The following is a 22,912-nucleotide window of genomic DNA, read 5'->3' as shown; positions in this document are numbered from 1 at the left end:
TTTATTAATTGAAAATTTTTTCAACTTCCATCAACTTTTTAATTGGAAATACTTTGTAGGAGCAAAAACCAAGTTGATGAAAATTGGTTGCAAGAATGACTCATTACTAACACTCGACGGTCAGATAATCGGATATGTTGAAGTTTTTCCATACATGAATAGCATCAGACAAGCTCTTCAGTGGAAGCCCCAGATATAGAAATTCCGGACGGTTTCGGAATACAAGGATTTGCAGGTTTAAGACATCTCTTAAAAGGTCACGAAATCAAGGCGTTGGCTAAGGACCGCGTGAAGGGGAGATAATTTGTTGACACGCTTTGCTCTATATGGACTTTTAATGAAATATTAAAAACACATATAAAAAAATTGTTTAAACAACATAGGCTATGGGCCTTTTCGGAAACGCAGTGTTGCGCTGCAACTGCTGCGCAACATTGATTTTGTTGCGCAGCTGTTGCCGATCAGCTGTTGCAGCTGCTTTTTTGTTGCATATTTTGTTTGCAATTTAGAACGCAAAAACACCACAAATGGAAAAGTATATAATAAATTTTATTTGTGAATTAGATGACTATTCAAATGGGTCAAATCTATGTTATTTACAGAAAAAAAGATATCTAAAGTATAAAAGCGAAAGTATAAAAAGCGAAACTCCCATTTAGTAGCGTTTCTTCCAGTCTCCTTGTTTCTCTTTTTTATTCTTTTATAGGTCGTTTGCATATTTATTTCCTATTTGTCTGCTCCTTCGTGAGCGTGAAATCAGGTTTATTTTCCTTAATTTTGTCAACCACTTTGCTCCATAACACTGATTTTTTTTTCGGCCTGACGCAAAGTCGCCCTCCATATCCAAACGTGCTCTTACTATTAATTTAGTTGTCTTGGAATCAACCTCTACCCTAAAAAATTATAAAAATATAATAAAAATATTATAAACATATAATATAATATATAAAAAACAAAAATAAATTGAAAATTTTAATACTTACTCGTTCTCTGCATCAGCCATTTTTATACTGCGTGTTTTTTACTACGTTTGCGCAACATATGCTACATTGTTGCATTTTAGAACATATGACGCTTGCAGTGTTGCCGGATGTTGCAATTATGAATGTGATGCGCAGCAGTTGCAGCGCAACACTGCGTTTCCGAAAAGGCCCTATCCTTTTCATGACCAATAAAGTCATGGGTAGAATTTAAAAACAAAAGGTATGCCTTACCAGAAAGATTTATACACCATCCCCTTTCGCTGACTTTTTCGTTAAAAGTAAAATAGTTGGCCAATAGAAAAAGTAGGTTAGAGCCAATTTCCTAATGCATTTTAATGTCGATTGCTTAGTCGACTTTTATATCCCTACTAAATAACAATCGGCGAAATTAGCAGTTGCTTCTAATTTCCCCTTTTCTCCATTTATTACATTCCTTTATAACATTGAGCAGTTGTAATGGCAGTGACAATAATTCAATTTTTTTTAATTATAAAATAATTTTTATATTTTATATTATTTTGTTTAATTTGATAGGTTTTATAAAATGATATCAACATAAGTACAATGAAAATATATAACCACAATTGTTCTACAACATCTGCGTACCGGTTTCGCCCATATACAAATGAGTCGTTTTTAATGGGAAATTTACTATAAAAAATATACGAATCATTTCATTTTTATGGGATTTTTAACAAAAGACCATACATATACATAGTATGTACAGTTTTTCAAGGGATAATTCACAATATATCATATGTTCAAGCGTTTTTTTATGTGTGACAAAGCAGCCAGCAAACATCAAAACAATAAACCCAGAACCGTCGACCCACAACCTAATATAATCGTATCAGATCAAGCGACCGACATCAACGAAATCAACTGTGTCACGTAGGCCAAGAAGTACTCTTCTTTTATTTTTCGCTAATCCAAAAAGCAAAATATTCGCTCACTAAATCTCAGTTATAATTTAATCCAATTGAGATTTACCATAAAGTTCTACGAGTGCATTTAGTTGCATACACTAAGGACAAAGATAATACATACACACAATGTTCTCAGGAAGGCAGATAGTGCAAATTTAAGAGAATAACTGTCAAACAAATTTAAGAAATGCATTTCGCTCCCAAGAGTGTTATTTGTCTCTCTTTCCATTCTCTTGTAAGTTATGCCTTACTTCGAATAACCAAAATATATTTGTTGTCAGCATATTAATTGCATTAAAAACAAACCCTGTACACTGAAAGAAGAGTTTTCTTTTAGACAAACGCATTTTTCTCTTGACGTTAAATAGGATTGTTGAATATACGAAGTTCGCTTAAGCGTTTTAAGTAGTGTTTCGAATTTTCTTATGAAAATATGCCCAATGTGCCCATATAAAGTAAACTGGCGCCCATTGATTATACACAGAAAAAAATATTTTTTAGCTTCAATCACGAAATTAATTTATTCAATTAATTTTTAATTAAAATTTCTTCAATCACAGAAATGATCGTATCAATCACCAACGCCAATAAAAAAAATTAATTGATACAATTAAAAATTTAATTTATTAATTTCCGTGATGATTTTTAAAATTTTTAATTGATTTTTTTAGAATTCAATTAAAATTTTAATTTGAAAAATTTTGGTGATCTTTTTTTGTGCGTATGATTCAAAACATTGACCAATATATCCAATTTAAACGTGTTTATATTTTTCTAATGTATATATAATCAAAAATGTTCCGATGTTTTACAAACGGAATGGAATACAGCATACTGAAAAAAATCTTGAGGTTCCAAATATTTTGTCTCTACAGTAAATTTGAGTTTTGCTTACTTATTTTATGGAAGCAATTATTCTTTTATTAGTTTTTTTTTCAGCTTTTGTCGTCATATGGTATCAGAGTTCTTTAAAAACTTGTTAACTACAAAATTAAATTTCTAAACTCAGACTCGACTTCAATTATAAAATATGACATGTTCCAAGTAAAAAGCGCGTTTAAAACCTAATTTTGAAAGTCTTGAAATACATCTCTTATTTCCTATTTCTAAAATGTTTTAGCTTTATAGTCAAAGTTACAAGAAATATTGAATTTAAGCACGATGTTAATTTATTATTTGTGTGTAAATATATTTCCTTGTCTCACGTCCAAAAATTACATACCCTAGAAACATATTTGAGGTTATCATATTCCTTTTCTGCATGTGTTCATGACAATTTTTTTCAGTGCATGTAGAAGTGCGCATGTTTGTGAAATTTCACGCACTCACTCAGTATAGAAAGTTTTTGCTCACTCACGCTCCGGTACGATCGCAAGAAGTCACACAAGCACAAGTGCCAAGAAATTGCATGACAAACGCAAATCCTGTTGAAGATTCTATTCTGACTCACGAAAATACTTGTGTAGATTTTGACACGCAAAAAAAAAATGGAAAACGTGTGCAGCAAACGTTATTTTGTTATAGTTTTTTTATATCACTCCGAAAAGTTTTATAAAAAAAATTATTTATTATACAGTTTTTATTTTCGCACCAAATCAAATTTTTGTTCTAAAACCGCAATCAATTTCGTTTGTATCAAACACAATAATTTAGCTTGTGAGCCTGATTAAAATGGTAAGCGTGAAATGTTACTCGCGAACAGAAGCCCTCGTAAAATTTGTTTGTTTGTCTCCCCTACGATATAAATTAAAAAGTGATTCAATCCAGAACCCGTCAATTTTCGTGAGTTACAACAATTTTGTATCAGGTGCACATCTCATACTCTAAAGTAGAGAAAATATAACTTTCTCTGGACAAACGAACAAATTTCTTTTATTCTTTCAAATTAAATTATGACAATCGATTCTACACAGAAAAAAAATTCACGAAAATTTTTCCAATTAAAGTCTTAATTGAGTTTTAAAAAATATTCAATTAAAAATTTAATTGAATCAACAAATGTTTTAATTGAAATAAAAATCAATCACACAAATTAATAGTATCAATTAATTTTTTAATTGGATCAATTATTTTTTTGACTGTCAATTAATTTTTTAATTGATACTATCATTTCTATGATTGAAGACATTTCAATTAAAAATTAATCAATTAATTTCGTGATTGAATCAGAAAAAAAAAATTTTATGTGTAGTCTGTCTCTAGTATGTTTTGTTTGGTTTAAAGCCTAAAATTTCGTTTCTGAGAACAGAAAGAAATGTCTTTACAGTGAAGCCTCTTAGAAGCGGCACTAACGGGAGCAGTCCACTTATGAAAGGTTATTTTAAAGCTTAAATTAAATAAACTTTCCTTCGTAGAATATTGTTGTTTGTTTTTTAAAAATTTTGAGAAATCTATTATATTATCTGTATAATTATAATTCATAAATTAAATCGCAGATTTACTATCTTACCAACAGTAATTACTTTTGTGAATGAATAAATAAAATAATAATTTTATTGTGATAATACATCAAATCAGAATATCAGAGAGACAGACACGGAAAATACTGAAGTCTTTATGTTAATTCTTCCTATGGAATTAATACGAATCCCAATGTTTTTTTCCAGTTCGGTTCTGTTCTAGTAATGTTCCCTATATCAACGAAAATTAATTTGTTGTTTCTATGTGATCAAGCAATTTGCAATTTTATATCTTTATAGTCTACAGAAGAAACTTGATTAGGAAATACAACACCTGGAAACAATGATGACAATTGCAATTTGCAAATAGCAAATTCAAGTAGCACGTAAAACTTCCATTCATGAAGGTAAAAATCCCATTTTCAGTTTTCTGGGTGATTCTGCTGAATCTAAATATCTATATTTTAGATGTACAATAAATCACCGGATGAATGTGGTAGATTTGTCTTTTTTTATTTTAATTTTATTAAATTGGAAATGATGACACTTCAATATCCTATTAAGGGACGATAATGGCCAAAGTAAGCAAGAGCACTTAGTACCTGACGAGTTCGCCTTTTTTACATCAGATATCGTACAAGTAAACAACATAAACGCGTGACTCTAATAAATCAAATCTAATAGCAATGTCCAAAACACTGCAATTGAAGAGAACTCAAAAGAGTATGAGAGGGACAGAGAAAGAGAGACAAACAAAGAGAGATAAACAACAATTGACGATCGTCAAAAGTCCATTAGTCCTCTTATCTATAATTTGAGTAAATATTTTCGAGCATGATGAAATTAGCATCAATGGCATGTGATACATTCTTGTTTTTCCGAATAAAACGAAAAAAATATAAATATCGCTGGGGTCATAATTGTTGACGTAGGCCAGTAATCCCCAAAATTCCAAATGTGGGTGTATGTGCGTGTATGAGCAATATGAAAGATACACAACCAAAAAAAGTTTAAAACATTTAGTGGTGGATGAGCTATCAAACTGTGAACATATGGTTGAGCGAATGTATGGTTTTGTGTTTTTCAAGTTTTTAGGTCACGGGAGAATTGTTTAGCACCTATAGAATACACTATGTAAGCAAAATGAGAACATGTAATGTAATATTAATAAAATAAAAACAATTCAGCAGTTCACTAAGAAAAATTATTAAGAATAAGATAACCAGACTTTAAAAAAATAATTTCCAACTTTTTTCAAAAATATACATTTTACGTTTTTGATTCCCAGAATTTTTAATTTTTTTCAATGTACAAATTAAAAAGCAGACGAAGCAAACATAACGTACTCCCATATGTCTTGCTGTCTCAACAGCAAGTGGCTGAAAGAGCGTAAGACTATTAACTTACCCCAGCGAAGGATTGATCATTACTGACGTAGACAAAGAAGGCACGTCTTCTGCAAACAGCGACAGCAATGCAAACATAATTGTTAACATGGGATAGTGGTGCTCAAACATAAAAGATAAACCAATGTTGCCAGCTATTAGATCAAATTTTATGCCATATCAAAAACGGATAGAAAACGTAGTTTGAATGAATTTTCTTTTTTAAACTTTATGAATATGGGATCTAGTACATAACTTTTAGCATATTTACCAAACCGAAATCAAAAAATAAGATTAAGGGATTGTAGTTATATGAGAAGATGATTCACAGTGGTGGTGAAAAATGGTTCAACTTGGGAAGAATAATTTTCGTATGTAATTTCCAAAATAATTCCTCTAAATAAGAGTTTCCAAAAAAGTAGTTTCGATTCCCCAATCTGTCATCCGGAAGTAGTGCAAACTTGGATCATCTTCAATGAATTTTACATGGGCTTGTCATAGGACGGAAGTACTCCGTCTTTAGATCCTTTGCAATGCTATTGAAGTTGTGCCATGGAAGTTCATTTGAATGAAGAAATTAAAAAGAAAAACTAATAAGTACCAATTTCACTTTTTATTTTTATCTATATATTTTGTTACACTTTTATTTTCTTAATATCTTATTTTTACAATTTGGAAAAAAAAATTCGTTCCGACCAGGAGTTGAACCTGGGTTTGTTGCCACCATAACAGAACGCATTAGCACACTCAGCCACAAACGCCATTGAATACGAAGTGTCGAACTTCAAGTCAAAGGTAGTGACAATCAGCATTTAAAAAATGAACACTAAAATATGCGAATCTTAACGAAATCCCTGAAAGAACATCCTAACAATTCTCTAACATAACCCGATATATGTTCCCTTCTCCTAGCGCCAAATACAAATCTCGCCACAGAATTAACAATACATCCAAGTAAGTCAGATGTAGTACCCGAATAGACCTCGAGTCCATATAGTACCTGCGGCATGAGTAGCGACCAAGCTATACGATACTTATACCAAGTGGCAAATAAATGTTAGTAGAATAAATCCTTCGTAGAACACTCAAGACCTTACGCTGGACAGATTTTGTAGAAATATATATTTTTTATTTAAACTCAATAAAAATTTAAAATTTTAGTAATTTTCCCTCTCAAAATAACTTCAATGGAAGTGAAAAAGTCATCAGACACAAGTTCAAACCACCGTGGGGGTGACATTTTTAATTTTACTTTCATTGTTTTTTTTTTATTTTTTGTTCATTATTTTGTGACATTTCATTGTCCAAAATTTAAATTTTGACTTTAAACTACGAGATAGTGTATTTTCTAAGACTGATCCATAATAAGTTCATCGGAAGTGGAAAAAATCTTCTGAGAGATCCCGGGAAACTCCTAAAAAGAAACGTTTGTGGAAGAACGTTTGTAGTTCTTTCACAAACGTTCTTCCACAAACGTTTGTGGAAGAACTGTTGAAAGTCGTGCGCTTCAACAACAAATAACAACAAGCTTTTGCAATCGTCAAATTATATCGAATTATATATACAACCAATACTTGACTCCAAAAATGCCTCAATACAATTTCCAAAAAAAAAAAAATATTTTTTATTTATCTAAAACGTATACCCAGATAAAAGTGAACCCAGTATGAAAGAAAATGTAGATCATTTCAGAATTTGTTTGTGGGTAGAGCAATCTATTATTTTTCCCACATCCGTTTATAAATTTGTAATTCATTATTATATCTTCACCGGTTCTCTTTTTTTATTTTAACTGAACTTCAATACCTTGCCCATAGCTGACATACACAAAAAATTGGTAAAAATAACGGTTACTTCCACTACTTTTATAAATTATTTTAAAATTTAAGAAAATAAAATATCTCCCCTATTAGGGAGTTATTTCATTACGAAATTATATTACAATATGTCTCCAAAATATGAAACAAGTCCACAAAAATCTTTGTTTTTGTTCTCTGTACAGGACATTTATTTATATATATTTATTTATTCATTCGGTTTCGATGTTCTGTGCACCGCCTATATTCCTAACGGCCTTTTTATGTATCATTGAATGAACTCCTGTACTAGTGACAATCAGCTTTTAGTTTCAAACCTACCGCATAGGACGCTAGTGACCGATCTAGGCAGTCCAAATAACGGTTTTTTTTTTTGAAAAGTCGGTTTTCGGTTTATCCGAAAAGCCCGATTTTTGAAAAGCCGGTTTTTATTTTGCCCGTTTGACTAAAATTTTTTTTTCAAAGGATATTATGCAAACTCGTGGAGTGGTGTAGTCAAAGATAATTTTGTGCTACTTAGCGAAAAAATGTTACAACACATGGTCAAAAACTGCTTTTCGCGGTTAAATGAAAATTCAAATTTTTTCACTATCCGATTTCGGTTTGCGTAATTGAATCCGGTTTACCAGTATCGGTTTTGGACACCCTGGACCGATCACGAGTGCTTGTGACTATTTTTTTTAATTTAAGGAATATTTTCTATGAAACTTTTAGTTTGAATATTGATCAATTTTTTTTTTTTTTTTTTGGACAATTTTGGCCAGAAGTTAAGTCTTTTTTGTGGCAACACTGCTCGCTATACACAATTATGTGGGAAAATATAAGCTTCGGCACATATGCTTGACGAGTCACTTATACTTATCAACTCAAAGTGTGAAAGTCGTCGGTGGCTATTCTCTGTGCACACAAAACAGAGAATTTTAAAGCCAAAAAGAATAACTCAACAACCCATTCCCGCCGCCGCCGTCAACAACTAAAAACCATGTTTCATACCTAACTGCAACCTATATTAAACAAAATAAAAAAAAAAACAAGAAAATTAAAGCGCATTGGAAGAGACAGTAGTATCTTTAAATTGTGTTTGGTTTCTTTAACATTAATTGTGGAAAAAGATAAACTATAAGGGATATTGATATTTTAAACAAAAATATATAAAAACAATTTAGATTACCAAAAAGTATTTGTAGTGTAGAAGTGAACTTGAAAAAAGTAGAAGTGAACTTGAAAAAATGTGCCATAATTCCTTACGGGAGAGTGAACAAATCAATAAGTGCATTGAAAATGGAATGCCAGAAAAAATTGTAAAAGCTGTGAAATACACCATAAGGCGACGGGTGGCCGATGCAGCAGTCTATGCCGAGAATAAAAATACTACAGACCTTGTGGACCGAGGACATTCAGATATAAATACTGCTGCCGTCGAAACCACACCACCTAAGGGAATATTTCAAATGAAATGTCCCTTCGCCCATGGGTTACTAATTTCACCTATATCAACAAAAGAGCCATTGCCGAATTCAAATGCAGTTCCTTCAAACGAATATGGTGAATTGACTCTTTCATCCCGCCCCTCTTTGGAAAGTACTCCAATTTTGCAAATAAATGGCAATACTTCAGATATTACGAATTTGGATGGCCACTTTGAAAAACTTCCATCAGAAGCCATCTACAATGAGGATATCTTGGCGAAAGGCACACAGTTTACGAAAAATCTAACATTTCAAATGCAACATACAATAAGAAGACTGCAGAAAAGCAAACTATACACGTGAGTAAATGTCATTGTCTTACACAAGAGTTGTTACCAAATAAAATAGAACGTCAATTAGAAAGAAGTATTGCTAGAGCAATGAAGTGCGTTGACAGACATTTAAGGTATTAACTGCATGAAGAAAATAAAAAAAAACAAGATTGTGACGTATCTGGTGGTTAGTTCATATGACGTCAAGAACTGATAAGCTAAAGCTGGAAAAAAAGAGTTTTATGCGCACACCCTCTGCTTATCTCTTAGCGACACTGCGATCATATATAGTATACAAATGTCATATTTCATATTCCATGGATATCAACTTCAACCGCCAATTTGTTACAGTCAGATTTTCTGATATACCCTCCCCGCCCGGAGCAATTTGAGTTTTTTTTTAATTTTCATCAGTTGTCATGTCATTTAAGAAACACAAAAATGAAATTATCTTCATACCATAGTCGTCCTCCCAGTGTTGCTGTAGGTTGTTATAAGCAGAAAATATGTCTAGTAGATGGATATACCCTGCAAGAGCAACACTACTATGCAATTGTGGAGACATAGTAACTAGTTAGAAGATGCTAGTTTAGATTCGTGCCAATATCGCAAGGTACGGCTAGTGTGCCAGATGCTTAAACTTGGTGGCTTTGGTTCATACAATGAAAATTGCATGCGTTTTCGCACGTACGCCATTCAGTTGTCGCTTGAATTTCATACGAGCTGGTTTGATGGCCGGATGTTGAATGTATGCAAAAATCTCTTTCAATTGATACTCATGTTTGTGCTTTGTGTTTTTTTTTTTCTTTTCAATGAAAGCTATAGTGTCGTTAATGGACATGGTAACCTTGTTATTCTATGTAATAGTATCTCGTATCTGTTACTAACAGAACCCGTATTTACACTCGTTACTTTTTATTCTCTCACTATAATGTAATCTTTTATCATGGAATATTCATTCGTATCCAATACTTCAATTGTACAACATCTTTCCATTGTAACCATTATTGAATAAATAATTAATATTATTGTTAATCTTATTTAACGCGTGTTATATTCAATTTCAATACACAACAAAGAATTGGCGACGAGGATAAAGCTCAATTTTATCAAACTGTGAATAAGAGTTTTCCTTTAATTAATCAATTTATAAATTCAATTGCCATAACCTAAAATGGATGCGAATCAATTAGCGGCATTATTGGAAGCTATCAACACTATGGCGACAGCCATGAAAAATCAACAGGCAACAATTTCAACACCGGCAACCGCCACCACCACAAGCGTTAACGTTATAACTAATTTCGATGTCTTCGACCCAAAAACAGAAAATTTCAAGACGTATAAAGAGCGATTGGAACTTCACTTTCAACTCAAAAATGTTTTTGATGACAAAAGTACCTGTGCAAAGCTTTTGTTACAATACATTGGATCACCAACATATTCAGTACTTTCCAACATAGCTGCACCTAAAAACGTCAGTGAATTGCAGTATGAGGAAATTATTAAGCTATTAGAATCTCATTTCTGCCCGAGAAAAAATATTCTGGTAGAACAACACAAGTTTCTGAGCGAACTTCAAAATGAAAATCAATCCGTATCAGATTTTGTCTCTGTTTTACAACAACGTTCAGCTGACTGTGGGTTTGTATGTGTTTGTGAAAAATCAGTTGCTGATATCTTTCTTCGAGCCCAGTTTATTAGAGGTATTCGTGATGGCCATATTCGTGAACAACTGTTGCAAACCCCTAATGCATCATTCAGACAAATTGTAGAAAAAGCTACAGCATTAGAGGCCGCAAAAGTGGACAATAAAGCAATGTCATATGGTCCATCAACATCATCATCTTCTGCAGAAATCAATCGCATACAAAAACAAACCAGCAATCGAAGAGGAAGAAGTAGACATCGTAGTCAAGACCGTGGCAGATCATCAAAGTCATCAGTAAAAATCGATTATAATCAATTAGGATTAAAAGGTATGTGTTTGCGTTGTGGTCGTACTAATCACCTTTCAAATGATTGCAGGATCAAAAAAGCCAGCCTACAGTGTCAATCGTGTGGCAAGATTGGCCATGTTCAGCGAGTATGTATTAAGCAAAAGCTCAAACATTCAACCACACATGCAATCGATAGCGACTCAGAAAATTCTTATGATGGAACATACCCCACCGATAACTTTTATGGTGTAAACAATGTTATCGATATCTATCAAAAGCAAAGCCAAATATCAACGGTGGATACACAAAAATTCTATACAACTATTTCGATCGAAGGGAAAAATCAAGTGTTTGAAGTTGATTCTGGAGCGGGGTATACGCTCATACCACAAAGCGAGTTCGACAAATTACATCTGAAAATGCCTTTAAGGAAGACAAACATTTCTTTCAGAACATATACCGGCGATGTGTTCCAGCCTGTTGGAGTTGTGGACGTGAATGTAAAATATAAAAACAACACATCAAAGGAGGAATTGTACGTGGTTTCATCAAAGCACACAGCATTGTTAGGGCGAGTGTGGATTCGCCACTTAAACATAAATCTAAATGATATCGACTTGGAACGTTCTGGCAATGGCAATGGAAAATATATGGTAAATTCGATTGACAAAATTATGGAAAAGTTCAGCGACATTTTTGAAGAAAGAGTGGGCTGTATTCCCGATGCAGTATGCTCTTTAAAGCTGCAAGAAGGTGCAAAACCAGTGTTTGTACGTGAAAGGCAGGTGCCCTTCGCACTGCGTGAGAAGGTAGAAGCAGAATTGGATAGCTTGGAAAGGGATGGCATCATCACTAAGGTAAACACCTGTAATTGGGGGTCACCATTGGTAGTGATTCCAAAGCCAGATGGCAACGTTCGCCTATGTGTTGACTACAAGGTAGCTGTCAATCCACAACTAGTTTCAGCACATTATCCAATAAAAAGAATCGACGAGATCTTCAACAATCTCAAAAATTCAAAATATTTTTGCAAACTAGACCTCTACAAAGCATACTTACATGTCCAGGTAGATGACGAGAGCAAAGTGATACAAGCAATTTCAACGCATAGAGGTGTATACCGTATGAATCGATTGTCTTTTGGCATAAAAACGGCTCCGAGTGAGTTCAACCGTATTTTAGACCAAATCCTCCAAGGTTTAGGGGGGACTATTTCCTACTTTGACGATATTATAATACATGGAGAATCACTAGAGCAGTGTGAGAATCGATTGGTCAAGTGTTTGGAGAGGCTAAAGGCGAATAATCTTCATGTAAATAAAAATAAATGTGAATATTTCAAAACAAAACTAAAATACTTAGGATATATTGTGAGTTACAACAAAATTTCAAAATGCCCAAACAAAGTGAAAGCTATTGTCGAACTTCCAAAACCTCAAAATGTAAATGAATTACGCCGTTTTCTGGGAATGGTCACTTATTATTCAAAATTTATTCCTGACGCCTCTACAATAACAACGCCGTTACGAAAACTTTTAGAAGAAGGAAGAAAATTCAATTGGACACCACAGTGTGAAAATGCATTTACGAAAGTCAAGGAAGAAATCGTTGCTGATAGGGTTTTGGTACCGTACAACGAATCCTTGCCTCTCACTCTTGCCTGTGACGCCAGTCCAACTGGAATAGCTGCAGTGTTATCACATATTGTGAATGGGGAGGAGCGACCCATCGCATTTATTTCCAGATCTTTAACCAAAGCCGAACAAAACTATAGTCAGCTCGATCGAGAAGCATTGGCAATAATTTTTGGTGTTGACAAATTTTTCAATTATCTACATGGGAGAGAATTTACCCTCATAACAGACAATCGTCCACTGTCTCGAATTTTTCACCAACATGCAAAAACTCCAGCGATGACGTCATCAAGGTTACTTCGATACGCTTCATTTCTTCAAAATTTTAATTACAAAGTAGTGCATCGCAGAGGTGAACACAATACCAACGCGGATTGTCTGTCGAGAGCACCAATCGAAAGTTCATCAAAATTCAACCACTTTTTGGATGAAGAAGTGAAGAACATCCAAGATCAAACTATCAATCAAATTTCTTCTACTACGGTGACAGCCGCAACCATAGCAAAAGAAACGGATCGAGACCCTGAACTTTTACAGTTGAAGAAGAACCTCCTGAGCGGAAAGAATGTGGATCCAAGTTATTCACTGCAAGATGGAATTGTATTCCGGGGCGATCGTGTTGTAATACCTCTCAATCTTCGTTCAATTATTCTCAGCGAACTTCACCATACGCATGCTGGCATAGTCAAAATGAAACAGTTGGCCAGAAGGTTTTGCTTTTGGAAAGGCATAGATGCCGAAATTGAAAATTTGGTGAAATCTTGCCCAAATTGCGCAATAGTGAAGAAGAATCCAGCCAAAGTAATCACACATCAATGGGAAGAACCAGGTGAGAATTTTCAAAGGGTGCACATTGATTATGCTGGCCCTTTTCAAAATCATTACTTTTTTGTATTGGTGGATGCTAAGTCAAAATGGCCGGAAGTAAGAGTGATTAGAGAAGCTCCAACCACTGAAAAAACTATAATTCTTTTACAAAATATTTTCGCCACTCATGGTTTACCCCAAATTTTGGTTTCGGATAACGCCACAATATTTTCAAGTAAAATATTCAAAGATTTTTGTAGCCGGAATGGTATTATCCAAAAATTCATTGCGCCTGGCCATCCGGCGACTAATGGACTTGCAGAAAGATACGTCCAAACGTTGAAATACAAACTGAAAGCGATGGAGAATGATAAAGCCACTATATTTGAAAAAGTTCAAGAAATTGTTTATCGTTACAGAGCAACACCTTTAGCAGATGGTAAGAGTCCAGCTTTATTATACCTTGGTAGAGAATTACGAATTAAATTAGACGCTATTCGTCCATGGAATAAATTAAAATCTTCTCCTTCACCTATTAAAGTGCGCCAATTAAGCCTGGGAGACAGGGTGCAAGTACGGTGGTACGATAAAAATAAACCTTCATGGAAATTTGGAAGTGTAAAGGCAAAGTTTGGAAATCTTCATTACCAAATAAAACTCGACAATGGATATGAGCTCAAACGCCACATCAACCAAATTTACAAATCCAACGTGGAAAAGCCAACTAAAACCGTAACGTTTGACTTGCCGCCTAAACCAAAGCCTGTTGTTGAGGAAGTCCGAATTGAATGTCGTGTGACAAATCCTGCCAATGTTCCACTTACACCAGCTACAAGTTCACAGCAACAAACACGTGGAGTATCCACACCACTAAGAAGATCGAGCCGCATAAGAAGGCCTCCAGCTCATTTTTCAGACCACATCCGTTTTTAGCCTGGGAGACTATAGTGTCGTTAATGGACATGGTAACCTTGTTATTCTATGTAATAGTATCTCGTATCTGTTACTAACAGAACCCGTATTTACACTCGTTACTTTTTATTCTCTCACTATAATGTAATCTTTTATCATGGAATATTCATTCGTATCCAATACTTCAATTGTACAACATCTTTCCATTGTAACCATTATTGAATAAATAATTAATATTATTGTTAATCTTATTTAACGCGTGTTATATTCAATTTCAATACACAACAAAAGCTTAATAAAATTACAAGTCATTAAACAGCAACTTTTTTTATATTTAAATATTTTTTTGTTTTCGTTTTCTTTTTCTTTTTTTTTTCAAATAGATTGCTAACGAAAACTACACAACCTGCTCATGTTCTAGCCATTTGTATTCCATCATTAGTATTGTTTACAATTTGGCCTGAATTAATATATGGTACTTCCAAGCAAACAGAAAATGTCACAAAATCGTCGACATATGAACAACATTCAACGCCCAAAGTAAACTATACATTGGCAATGATTGCTTATCTAGGAGCATTTGCTATGCATTTTGGCTCTCAAATATGGATGACATTTGTCTCAGGTAACGATTACAATTATCCTTTAAAATATTATTACCAATAAATGTGGGAAAATCAATTTTTTTATTTCGTATGATGATCTTCCGCCAACAACTGATCTCTTATCTTTGAAAGCATATAGAATTGAAAAACCCCTGCTTCTGTTCGAACAGCAAAGTGCAGGTTTACAAATGCATACGAATGCAATATTGAAGCATAGCAACAAGAACACATATAATGCCCTTCATATTTTGTTAAACAAAATAGAAACTGGCACATATTAGTTTTTAATTAAGAAAGTTTGAAACATTATTATAAAATATTATTACCAACAAATATGTGGAGATTGTCGATCATATAAGATTTTTATTCGATCATATTTCTATAGAAGCATATAATAATTGGAAACCGCCGCAAAGTGCAGGTGTACATATTCATACAATTGCAATAGTGGAGCATAGCAACAAGAAATATGATTACATAAGGATTATGAGTCATATATTTTGTTGAAATGTTTTGATTGTTAACAAATAATAAATTAATATAAATAAATAAATAAATAACGAATGATTGAAACAATGTGATTCATTTTCATCAAAGCTTCTTCGATTGCATAGAGATTTTTATACAATTATTTTTCCATTCTCTCTAATTACACAATTCAAAAGATGGTTTTCTGACAAAATGCTTTTCCATCATTTGGTTATTTCATTTTATTTTTAATAAAATTCCGCTTTTTTCAAAAAAAAAAAAAATCTAGTGTAATAGCGGTTTCGATTGGGAAAAAGGTGCAACATTCTCGAAATTGATAGCAAAATATGAAGGACACTGTGATAGATTTTGGATCCTGTATCTCTCACAATATTAGGAATTAACAATAACTTTGGAATGACGCATTTGGTCGAAAATGCAATGAGGAAAAAAGTAGGGTAACACCAAGGCAACATATTTTTTGCGAATCGAAAACGCCATTAGTCTCTAAGGGGCATAATGGGAAAAATGATTCAAAAATTTATTCTGAACATTTTTTATTGAGTTCTAACCTAAAAAAGACGATCTACGAACTTGATAGATATATACTGTTAAGTTTCAATCTGATGAAATGTGCATTGAAGGAGGTGAAGGCAGTTGATCAACAAAAAATGGTTGAATAACCTAAATAGTTTTTAGATACGATAAATTGGGATTGAATTAGAAAGATATCAACTGAGAGACTATGGTTCCCACTCTCAAGAGTGGAAAAAGACAACATTAGCATTTTAGTATTTATTATTCATAAACTGTCAAATTTATAAATGCTTTAAGGCGAACTAAAATCTAAAATCAGTAGCGCTATTCGGGGACTAATTGACCTGGTATGAAGCTTTAAAGCACTCAGAAATGGCACTAGCTTTGCTGAGAGAGTACAGCTTCTAGATTTTTGTTTATTTCAATCAAACGAAGGCAATCGTGGTGCAATGCATTAGCATGTCTAACTTGCATACAAAGGGTCTTGGGTCAACCACAATTTCGACCAAACACCAACAAGTTTTTAAGCAGAGAAAAGTTTACCACGTTTATCATAATAGACTTCCAGTATAGCTAGACTTCCATCGAATTTTGTGGTTAATTCATCTCAGATTTGCTACAAATACTTTTAGCAAGTTTTTCTTTAACAAACTTCTTTGAGTGTATAACTTAAGCCAACTACCAATATGATTTTTATTACATTGTATTATTTGCCATAACTTTATTTATGATATTTATGTAGTTATCTTAATCAGAACAAAATTAATGATCTTTTAATTTCTTATTATCGTTTTAGGTCTATCGCTGTATTTTTCATTGCCTCGTCATATGTTTGGTCGCTGTCAAAAGATATTATTCCCCAAATACTTTGCTATAAATAGTGTTCTGAGTGTTACAATGCTTATAATCTTTGTGAAATATTTCTTTAATTCCTGGACTATACCACAATGTGTGCAACTGGGTGCCTTATCAGTTACAGGAACCATAGAAATGGTGGTACGACTTTATCTGGTGCCACCTCTACTCTATCTAATGAATGAAAAGTACAAAATTGAGGATACCATTGGCAGTGGAAGTGAAGTTGGAAGTCTTGTACAAGGCGATTTAATACAATGTCCACACTATCAACGCATACACAAAGCCTTTCGTCGTGTTCACATGACTGTAGCAATGGGTAACTTAATAACAATGGTGGCAAGCTGTTTACAGCTATATTACATAGCTAGCAAAATACAGATATCACTTTAGGCGATCTTAGTAACAAAACAAACGATATATAGATATTAACAATTATAATAGATTTACGAGGAAGACCTCCATGGAAGGCCTCCGATTATTTTTAATTGCATGTAAAGCGTACAAAATTATATCCGCCATATATACAACCTAAACCAACATATCAACAATCATATGCCAAAAATATATGTAATCTACATTTCTAGACATTTTATATATTTTTCTTAAATTCCATAATATCACAAAAGTTAGCCCAGATGATTTAGTTAGTCAGTATGTAATCCTGATTAATGTCTTATGAAGATTATGTCTGCTGTTATAGTTGTAATTAGTCAAATTTTATATTCAATTCAATTCATCTAAAAACATTTTGCCATTTTCATTACTAACCTATTTAAGAGCATTTGAAATTACATCAAACCTAATAGAATAAGTTATAAATAATATTATTTGTGTTCCTATCATCCTGATAGATAGAAAGTATTATTCTAAGCGGTACGAAATTACGACAACACTTTCAACCACAAAATCCGAACACTCATATGCATTATTGTATTATTTATTAAATACGATTTATTAAGTACGACTACGCACTGGAAGATCTGTGATACATTATCTCTCACTCTCATTCTCTCTCTCTTGATTTATTCAGAATTTAATATCAATGTACTACAATCCTCTGTTATTTAACGATGCTCGAATTTGTCATGAATACATGATACACAGAGACATTTAAAGTGTATAATTAATACATACATACATAAATTGATACAGGTATAATTTTAATTCGAATTTCGCCCATAACATAGGATTGTAAGAGTCTCTATAAACATAAGGCAGCTATTTGAAGAAGTCTGTTCAACCAATTAAAAGAAATAAACAAATTGTAATAATGGTAAGACCGCTTATAAAAAATACATATATATTGCAATTCATAATATTTGTTTTATTTACTCCAATTGAACACTGTTCTACTCAATGTTTAGTTCAATGATAAGGGAAGAATTTTTGAAACACTCGCTCCATCCGGTTTAGTGTTCTGTAGGAAAAAAATTATGTCTTCAATCACGAAATTAACATAAGTGATCCAATTAATTTTTAAATGTAAAAAATTTTGCAACCTTCTGTCAGATGGAGCGTTTGCTCGCTCTGAACAATATCAGAATAGCGTCTGACGCTGTTTAATCGCTAGATAATAGAACTGTGCTATGATGAATTATTGGACAGGCTACCAATCCAATAAGAAAATTAAAGCGGCTAACAACTCCTCGATTTGCCATGATTTAATTGATATACATACTGCCCCAACATCCACTACTTTCTTCTGATTTGGTCCCGTTATAGATATCAGCGCCTCCCGGAGGTCTATTATACTTAAGAAAATTTATTTTTATTGCCGGACCAAGAGTACCGAATTAACAAGAATATATATACTTTATATAGTCGGAAATCGATATTTCGATGTGTTACAAACGGAATGACAAACTTATTATACCCCCGTCACCATTCTATGGTGGTGGGTATAAAAAGAGACTGTGTTGAACAAATTTTTGAAACACACTCTCCATCCGGTTTAGTGTTCTGTAGGAATTAAATCTTTTGAACACAGAAAAAATTGTGTCTTCAATCACGAAAGGAGGTCTATTATACTTAAGAAAATGTATTTTTCGGACAGATTAGAAAATTGCCGGACCAAGAGTACCGAATTAAAAAGAGACTGTGTTGAACAAATTTTTGAAACACACGCTCCATCCGGTTTAGTGTTCTGTAGGAATTAAATCTTTTGAACACAGAAAAAATTGTGTCTTCAATCACGAAATTAAGTGATCCAATTAATTTTTAAATGTACAAAATGTTGCAACCTTCTGTCAGGTGGAGCGTTTGCTCACTCTGAACAATATCAGAATAGCGTCTGACGCTGTTTAATCGCCAGATTATAGAACGGTGCTATGCTGAATTATTGGACAGGCTAACACCTCCTCGACTTGCCATGATTTAATTGATATACATACTGCTCCAACATCCACTACTTTCTTCTGATTTGGTCCCGTTATAAATATCAGTCGCCTCCCGGAGGTCTATTATACTTAAGAAAATGTATTTTTCAGACGGATTAGAAAATTGCTGGACCAAGAGTACCGAATTAAAAAGAGACTGTGTTGAACAATTAACCACCACTATTACGAAATATTTATTCTTTTTATTTAGGCTAAGTACCATCCACGTAAAATTCACATCCAATTTCTATGCATTAAGTAAATGATTGGAAATGTTATGACTTGTTGTAGAATGTCAGCAATATCCAACGTGCGTGCAATATAAGAGCACTACAATTGAATGAATTGTTCTCCTTTGCTACGGCAAAAGAGTTTTTGTTTAAATTTATATATAATTTGACTGATTGTTTGGTAAACGCTCAACGAAACCTCTGTGAATGGGGATGGGTTCTAACTGGCTTAATTTTGGCGATTTGTTAAACCCAGTAAAGTCATCCTTATTTTATGTACACTAACGTCACCACTGACTACGGCCTATTTCAAGGCGCTATACATTTAAAGCAAAAATAAGAACCAACATTTAGTTTAGCTCATTTTTAATAATTATTAAACAAAAATTCATAAAATATTTAAATTAGTATAAATTAAATTTGTCATTTACCAATCGACCAAAATACACTTTCGAAGGAAAATAAAATTAAGCGTCGTCATTTTGACCAAGGATAATTTTCTAGGGTTAAAGTCTAAACAATAAGTGGTGTTAAATTATTTTTCTAAATTTCAGTCCTTTTTAACCTTTTTCCTTGTTTGAATACTCCATAAACTTTTTAAAATATCAAAACCAAAATAATTATACAGTAGTACAATAGTAAATAAAGTAATGAAGGTATATTGCTTACCGCGTCTATTTCCCGTTCAAAACGCACTGGCCGCAGTCTACATAATGCAATTATCAGGTATATTGTGTTAATTCCAAAGAACAGAGATGACCACAGTACTATGTCTTGGGCGCAATCGATTAAATAGCCATACATGGCTAGTAGAACAGCCGCCACGACTAGCATTGAACGCAGCCAAAGAATTCCAAAAGGCCGATGTGGAGCTAAAAAAGCCAAAAGCAAAAAGGCATTTCCCAATTGAAAATACATATGGTGGGGTCTTTGCCATATTAGGCACTGTTCAATTGACCAATCGCCTGGATTTGCGGATAGTATTGTGGCATTACTGTCCCAGGAAATTGCACCTCCGTTTGTTACCATGAGACCGCCATTTCCACTGCCACCACCATTCGTTCCAGTAGCAGCATTCATTGTTGGGGGTAAAAATATTGAAACGGCCGAGGGGACGCCATCCATCACAGCATTTCCATCACTGGCGCCAATACTATTACTAGCCGCCGTACTAGAAGGTAAACTATTTACTCCTAAACTGGAATTTGTCGACTCAACTAATCCCAATGCAAGGGCGCCAATAAGCAGCATTGCAGTTATACGAGATTCAATCGTATTTAAGGCTTGACGACTATTGTACCAATATCCGATTCTGGACAATTTGTTACTAGGTTTTTTGAATTTTGGTGTTTTTAACTATGAGGTTCGCAATACTGACAACTGCGAATCTGTTGATCTCCTCTTCGTATACAATATTACTACTAAAGACAAATAATTCATGCTTATCGAGCATAATTGTTTATTGCACTCGGCATTCATGTGACTGTAATGAAATAAACGATACATTTATTCAATTTATAATTCAAGAAGCTAATAAGTTACTTAGTAATTAAGATTACGATAACAAAAAAATTATTCTTAATTATTTGATTACTTTTTTTTCAAATTAACTTCTTAAACAAATTCAATTTATTTAATTCAAACCATACAATGTGAAAATTATACAAAGAAGAAAAAAAAACGAATTTTAGGAAAATATATGAAACTCATAGTCTTGAAATGCGGGCTATTTTACACAAGCATATGCACTGTATATTTGTCATTATATATCGCCTTTATGAGTCATAACAATCATTAGTTGGAAAGGGAGGAAATCTTTTAAAATAAAAGATATCCAATGCTTATATTTCAATCAATTCGAAGTCGACCTATTATCTTTTTTATTAAAAGTAACCAACATAGAAAACCGATTTGTTAAGTTGAAAAAATTTGGAAAAAAATTTTTGTAGTTAAATTTTATTTTGTACTGAATGGAAAAAATCTATACACAAACTTCAATATCATTTTCAAAACTACTACTTCATACAATAAAATATACAACAGCACATAACACTTCCAAATGGTACTTCAACACTTTCCCTTGTTATGTGATAGGTTAGGTTATATGGCAGCCCGATGTATCAGGCTCACTTAGACTATTCAGTCCATTGGGATACCACAGTGGTGAACTTCTCTCTTATCACTGAGTGCTGCCCGATTCCATGTTAAGCTCAATGACAAGGGACCTCCTTTTTATAGCCGAGTCCGAACGGCGTTCCACATTCCAGTGAAACCACTTAGAGAAGCTTTGAAACCCTCAGAAATGTCACCAGCATTACTGAGGTGGGATAATCCACCGCTGAAAAACTTTTTGGTGTTCGGTCGTAGCAAGAATCGAACCCACGACCTCGCGTATGCAAGGCGGACATGCTAACCATTGCACCACGGTGGCTTGTTATGTGATGTTAGAGGTTTGTACTCCAAGTTAAGAACAAAGCTCTGCCAATCTAGTTTGTTGCAAAGGCTACGTCATCAAATCAGATAATTGCTTTTCCGTAGATATCTGTTGAACTTTCAGTTTCTTTTGAGAGACTTTTTCGCGAATAAAGAAATGCTTCAAACTGATATGCTTTGTTCTCTTACGATATTCTGGATTTTGTGCTAGTTTAACAGCAGCTGAATTATCTATATACAAATTCGGAACATCATTTAAACGCTTTAGTTCTGTATATAAACGTTTGAGCCAAATAACTTCCTTAGCAGCTTCAGAGGCAGCAACTATCTCGGCTTCAGTTGTGGAAGTTGAACCATTGCTTGTCGTTGGCTTTTCCAAGATACCACAACGTTACCATACATAGTTACAACTCCTATTGTGGATCTTCCAGTTTGAGACATCGTCCAAAATCCGCATCACTAAAGCATTGTAATTCTCCTTTTATTTGCCTTTTGTATTGAATGCAGTAGCTTGAAGTGCCAGAAATATATCGAAAAACTCTTTTTATGCGAGTTATATCTTCCTTTGATGGTTTTTCTAAACATCTTGAGAGGAAGCCAACACAGTACGCCAAATCTGGCCTTGTTCCCAACATTAGGTACATAAGGGCTCCAACAGTAAAGGGTAAATCGGTGAAATCGTTTATTTAAAAAATCAAATTAAATTTCTTTTTCAAGTTCAATTAGTATAAAATTCAGGAAAAATATTCAGTTAGGCTTTCGCTTTTCCAAATCCGAATTGCCGGGCCTCACGCTTGACACCTGCCATCAGATTTTGTACAGCCACCTTGTCCACCTTCTTCGCCGCAGAAAGCCAGTTTGC

The 22,912-nt window shown here is 33.6% G+C and overlaps 2 protein-coding genes across 6 annotated transcripts in view; one reads left to right on the top strand and one right to left on the bottom strand.

The window, feature by feature from the left end:
* Nucleotides 1–22,912, bottom strand: part of bves (popeye domain cAMP effector bves) — a 58,820-nt gene that overhangs the window by 31,525 nt on the left and 4,383 nt on the right. For all 4 annotated transcript variants that reach the window (XM_075298212.1, XM_075298213.1, XM_075298214.1 and 1 more), the window contains exon 2: nucleotides 20,287–21,100. In XM_075298212.1, the coding sequence (XP_075154327.1) occupies nucleotides 20,287–20,868 (582 nt within the window). In that variant the 5' untranslated portion in view covers nucleotides 20,869–21,100. The remainder of the gene's footprint in view (nucleotides 1–20,286; nucleotides 21,101–22,912) is intronic.
* LOC142227961 (uncharacterized protein K02A2.6) lies at nucleotides 8,357–18,328 on the top strand. 2 transcript variants are annotated; one of them, XM_075298208.1, is made up of 3 exons: nucleotides 8,357–9,278; nucleotides 14,928–15,169; nucleotides 16,951–18,328. In XM_075298208.1, the coding sequence occupies exons 1-3, from the start codon at nucleotides 8,740–8,742 to the stop codon at nucleotides 17,400–17,402; spliced, it is 1,233 nt and encodes a 410-aa protein (XP_075154323.1). In that variant the 5' UTR covers nucleotides 8,357–8,739; the 3' UTR covers nucleotides 17,403–18,328. The 2 variants fall into 2 exon arrangements, with proteins under 2 accessions (XP_075154323.1, XP_075154322.1); XM_075298207.1 differs by lacking the exons at nucleotides 8,357–9,278; nucleotides 16,951–18,328 and adding an exon at nucleotides 10,069–14,597 and having other exon boundaries at nucleotides 14,928–15,065.

This window comes from Haematobia irritans, chromosome 3, assembly GCF_050003625.1.
Source record: "Haematobia irritans isolate KBUSLIRL chromosome 3, ASM5000362v1, whole genome shotgun sequence".
Lineage (NCBI taxonomy): Eukaryota > Metazoa > Arthropoda > Insecta > Diptera > Muscidae > Haematobia > Haematobia irritans.
The sequence above is the reverse complement of the archived record's forward strand: the minus strand, read 5'-3'. Positions and strand labels throughout refer to the sequence as shown.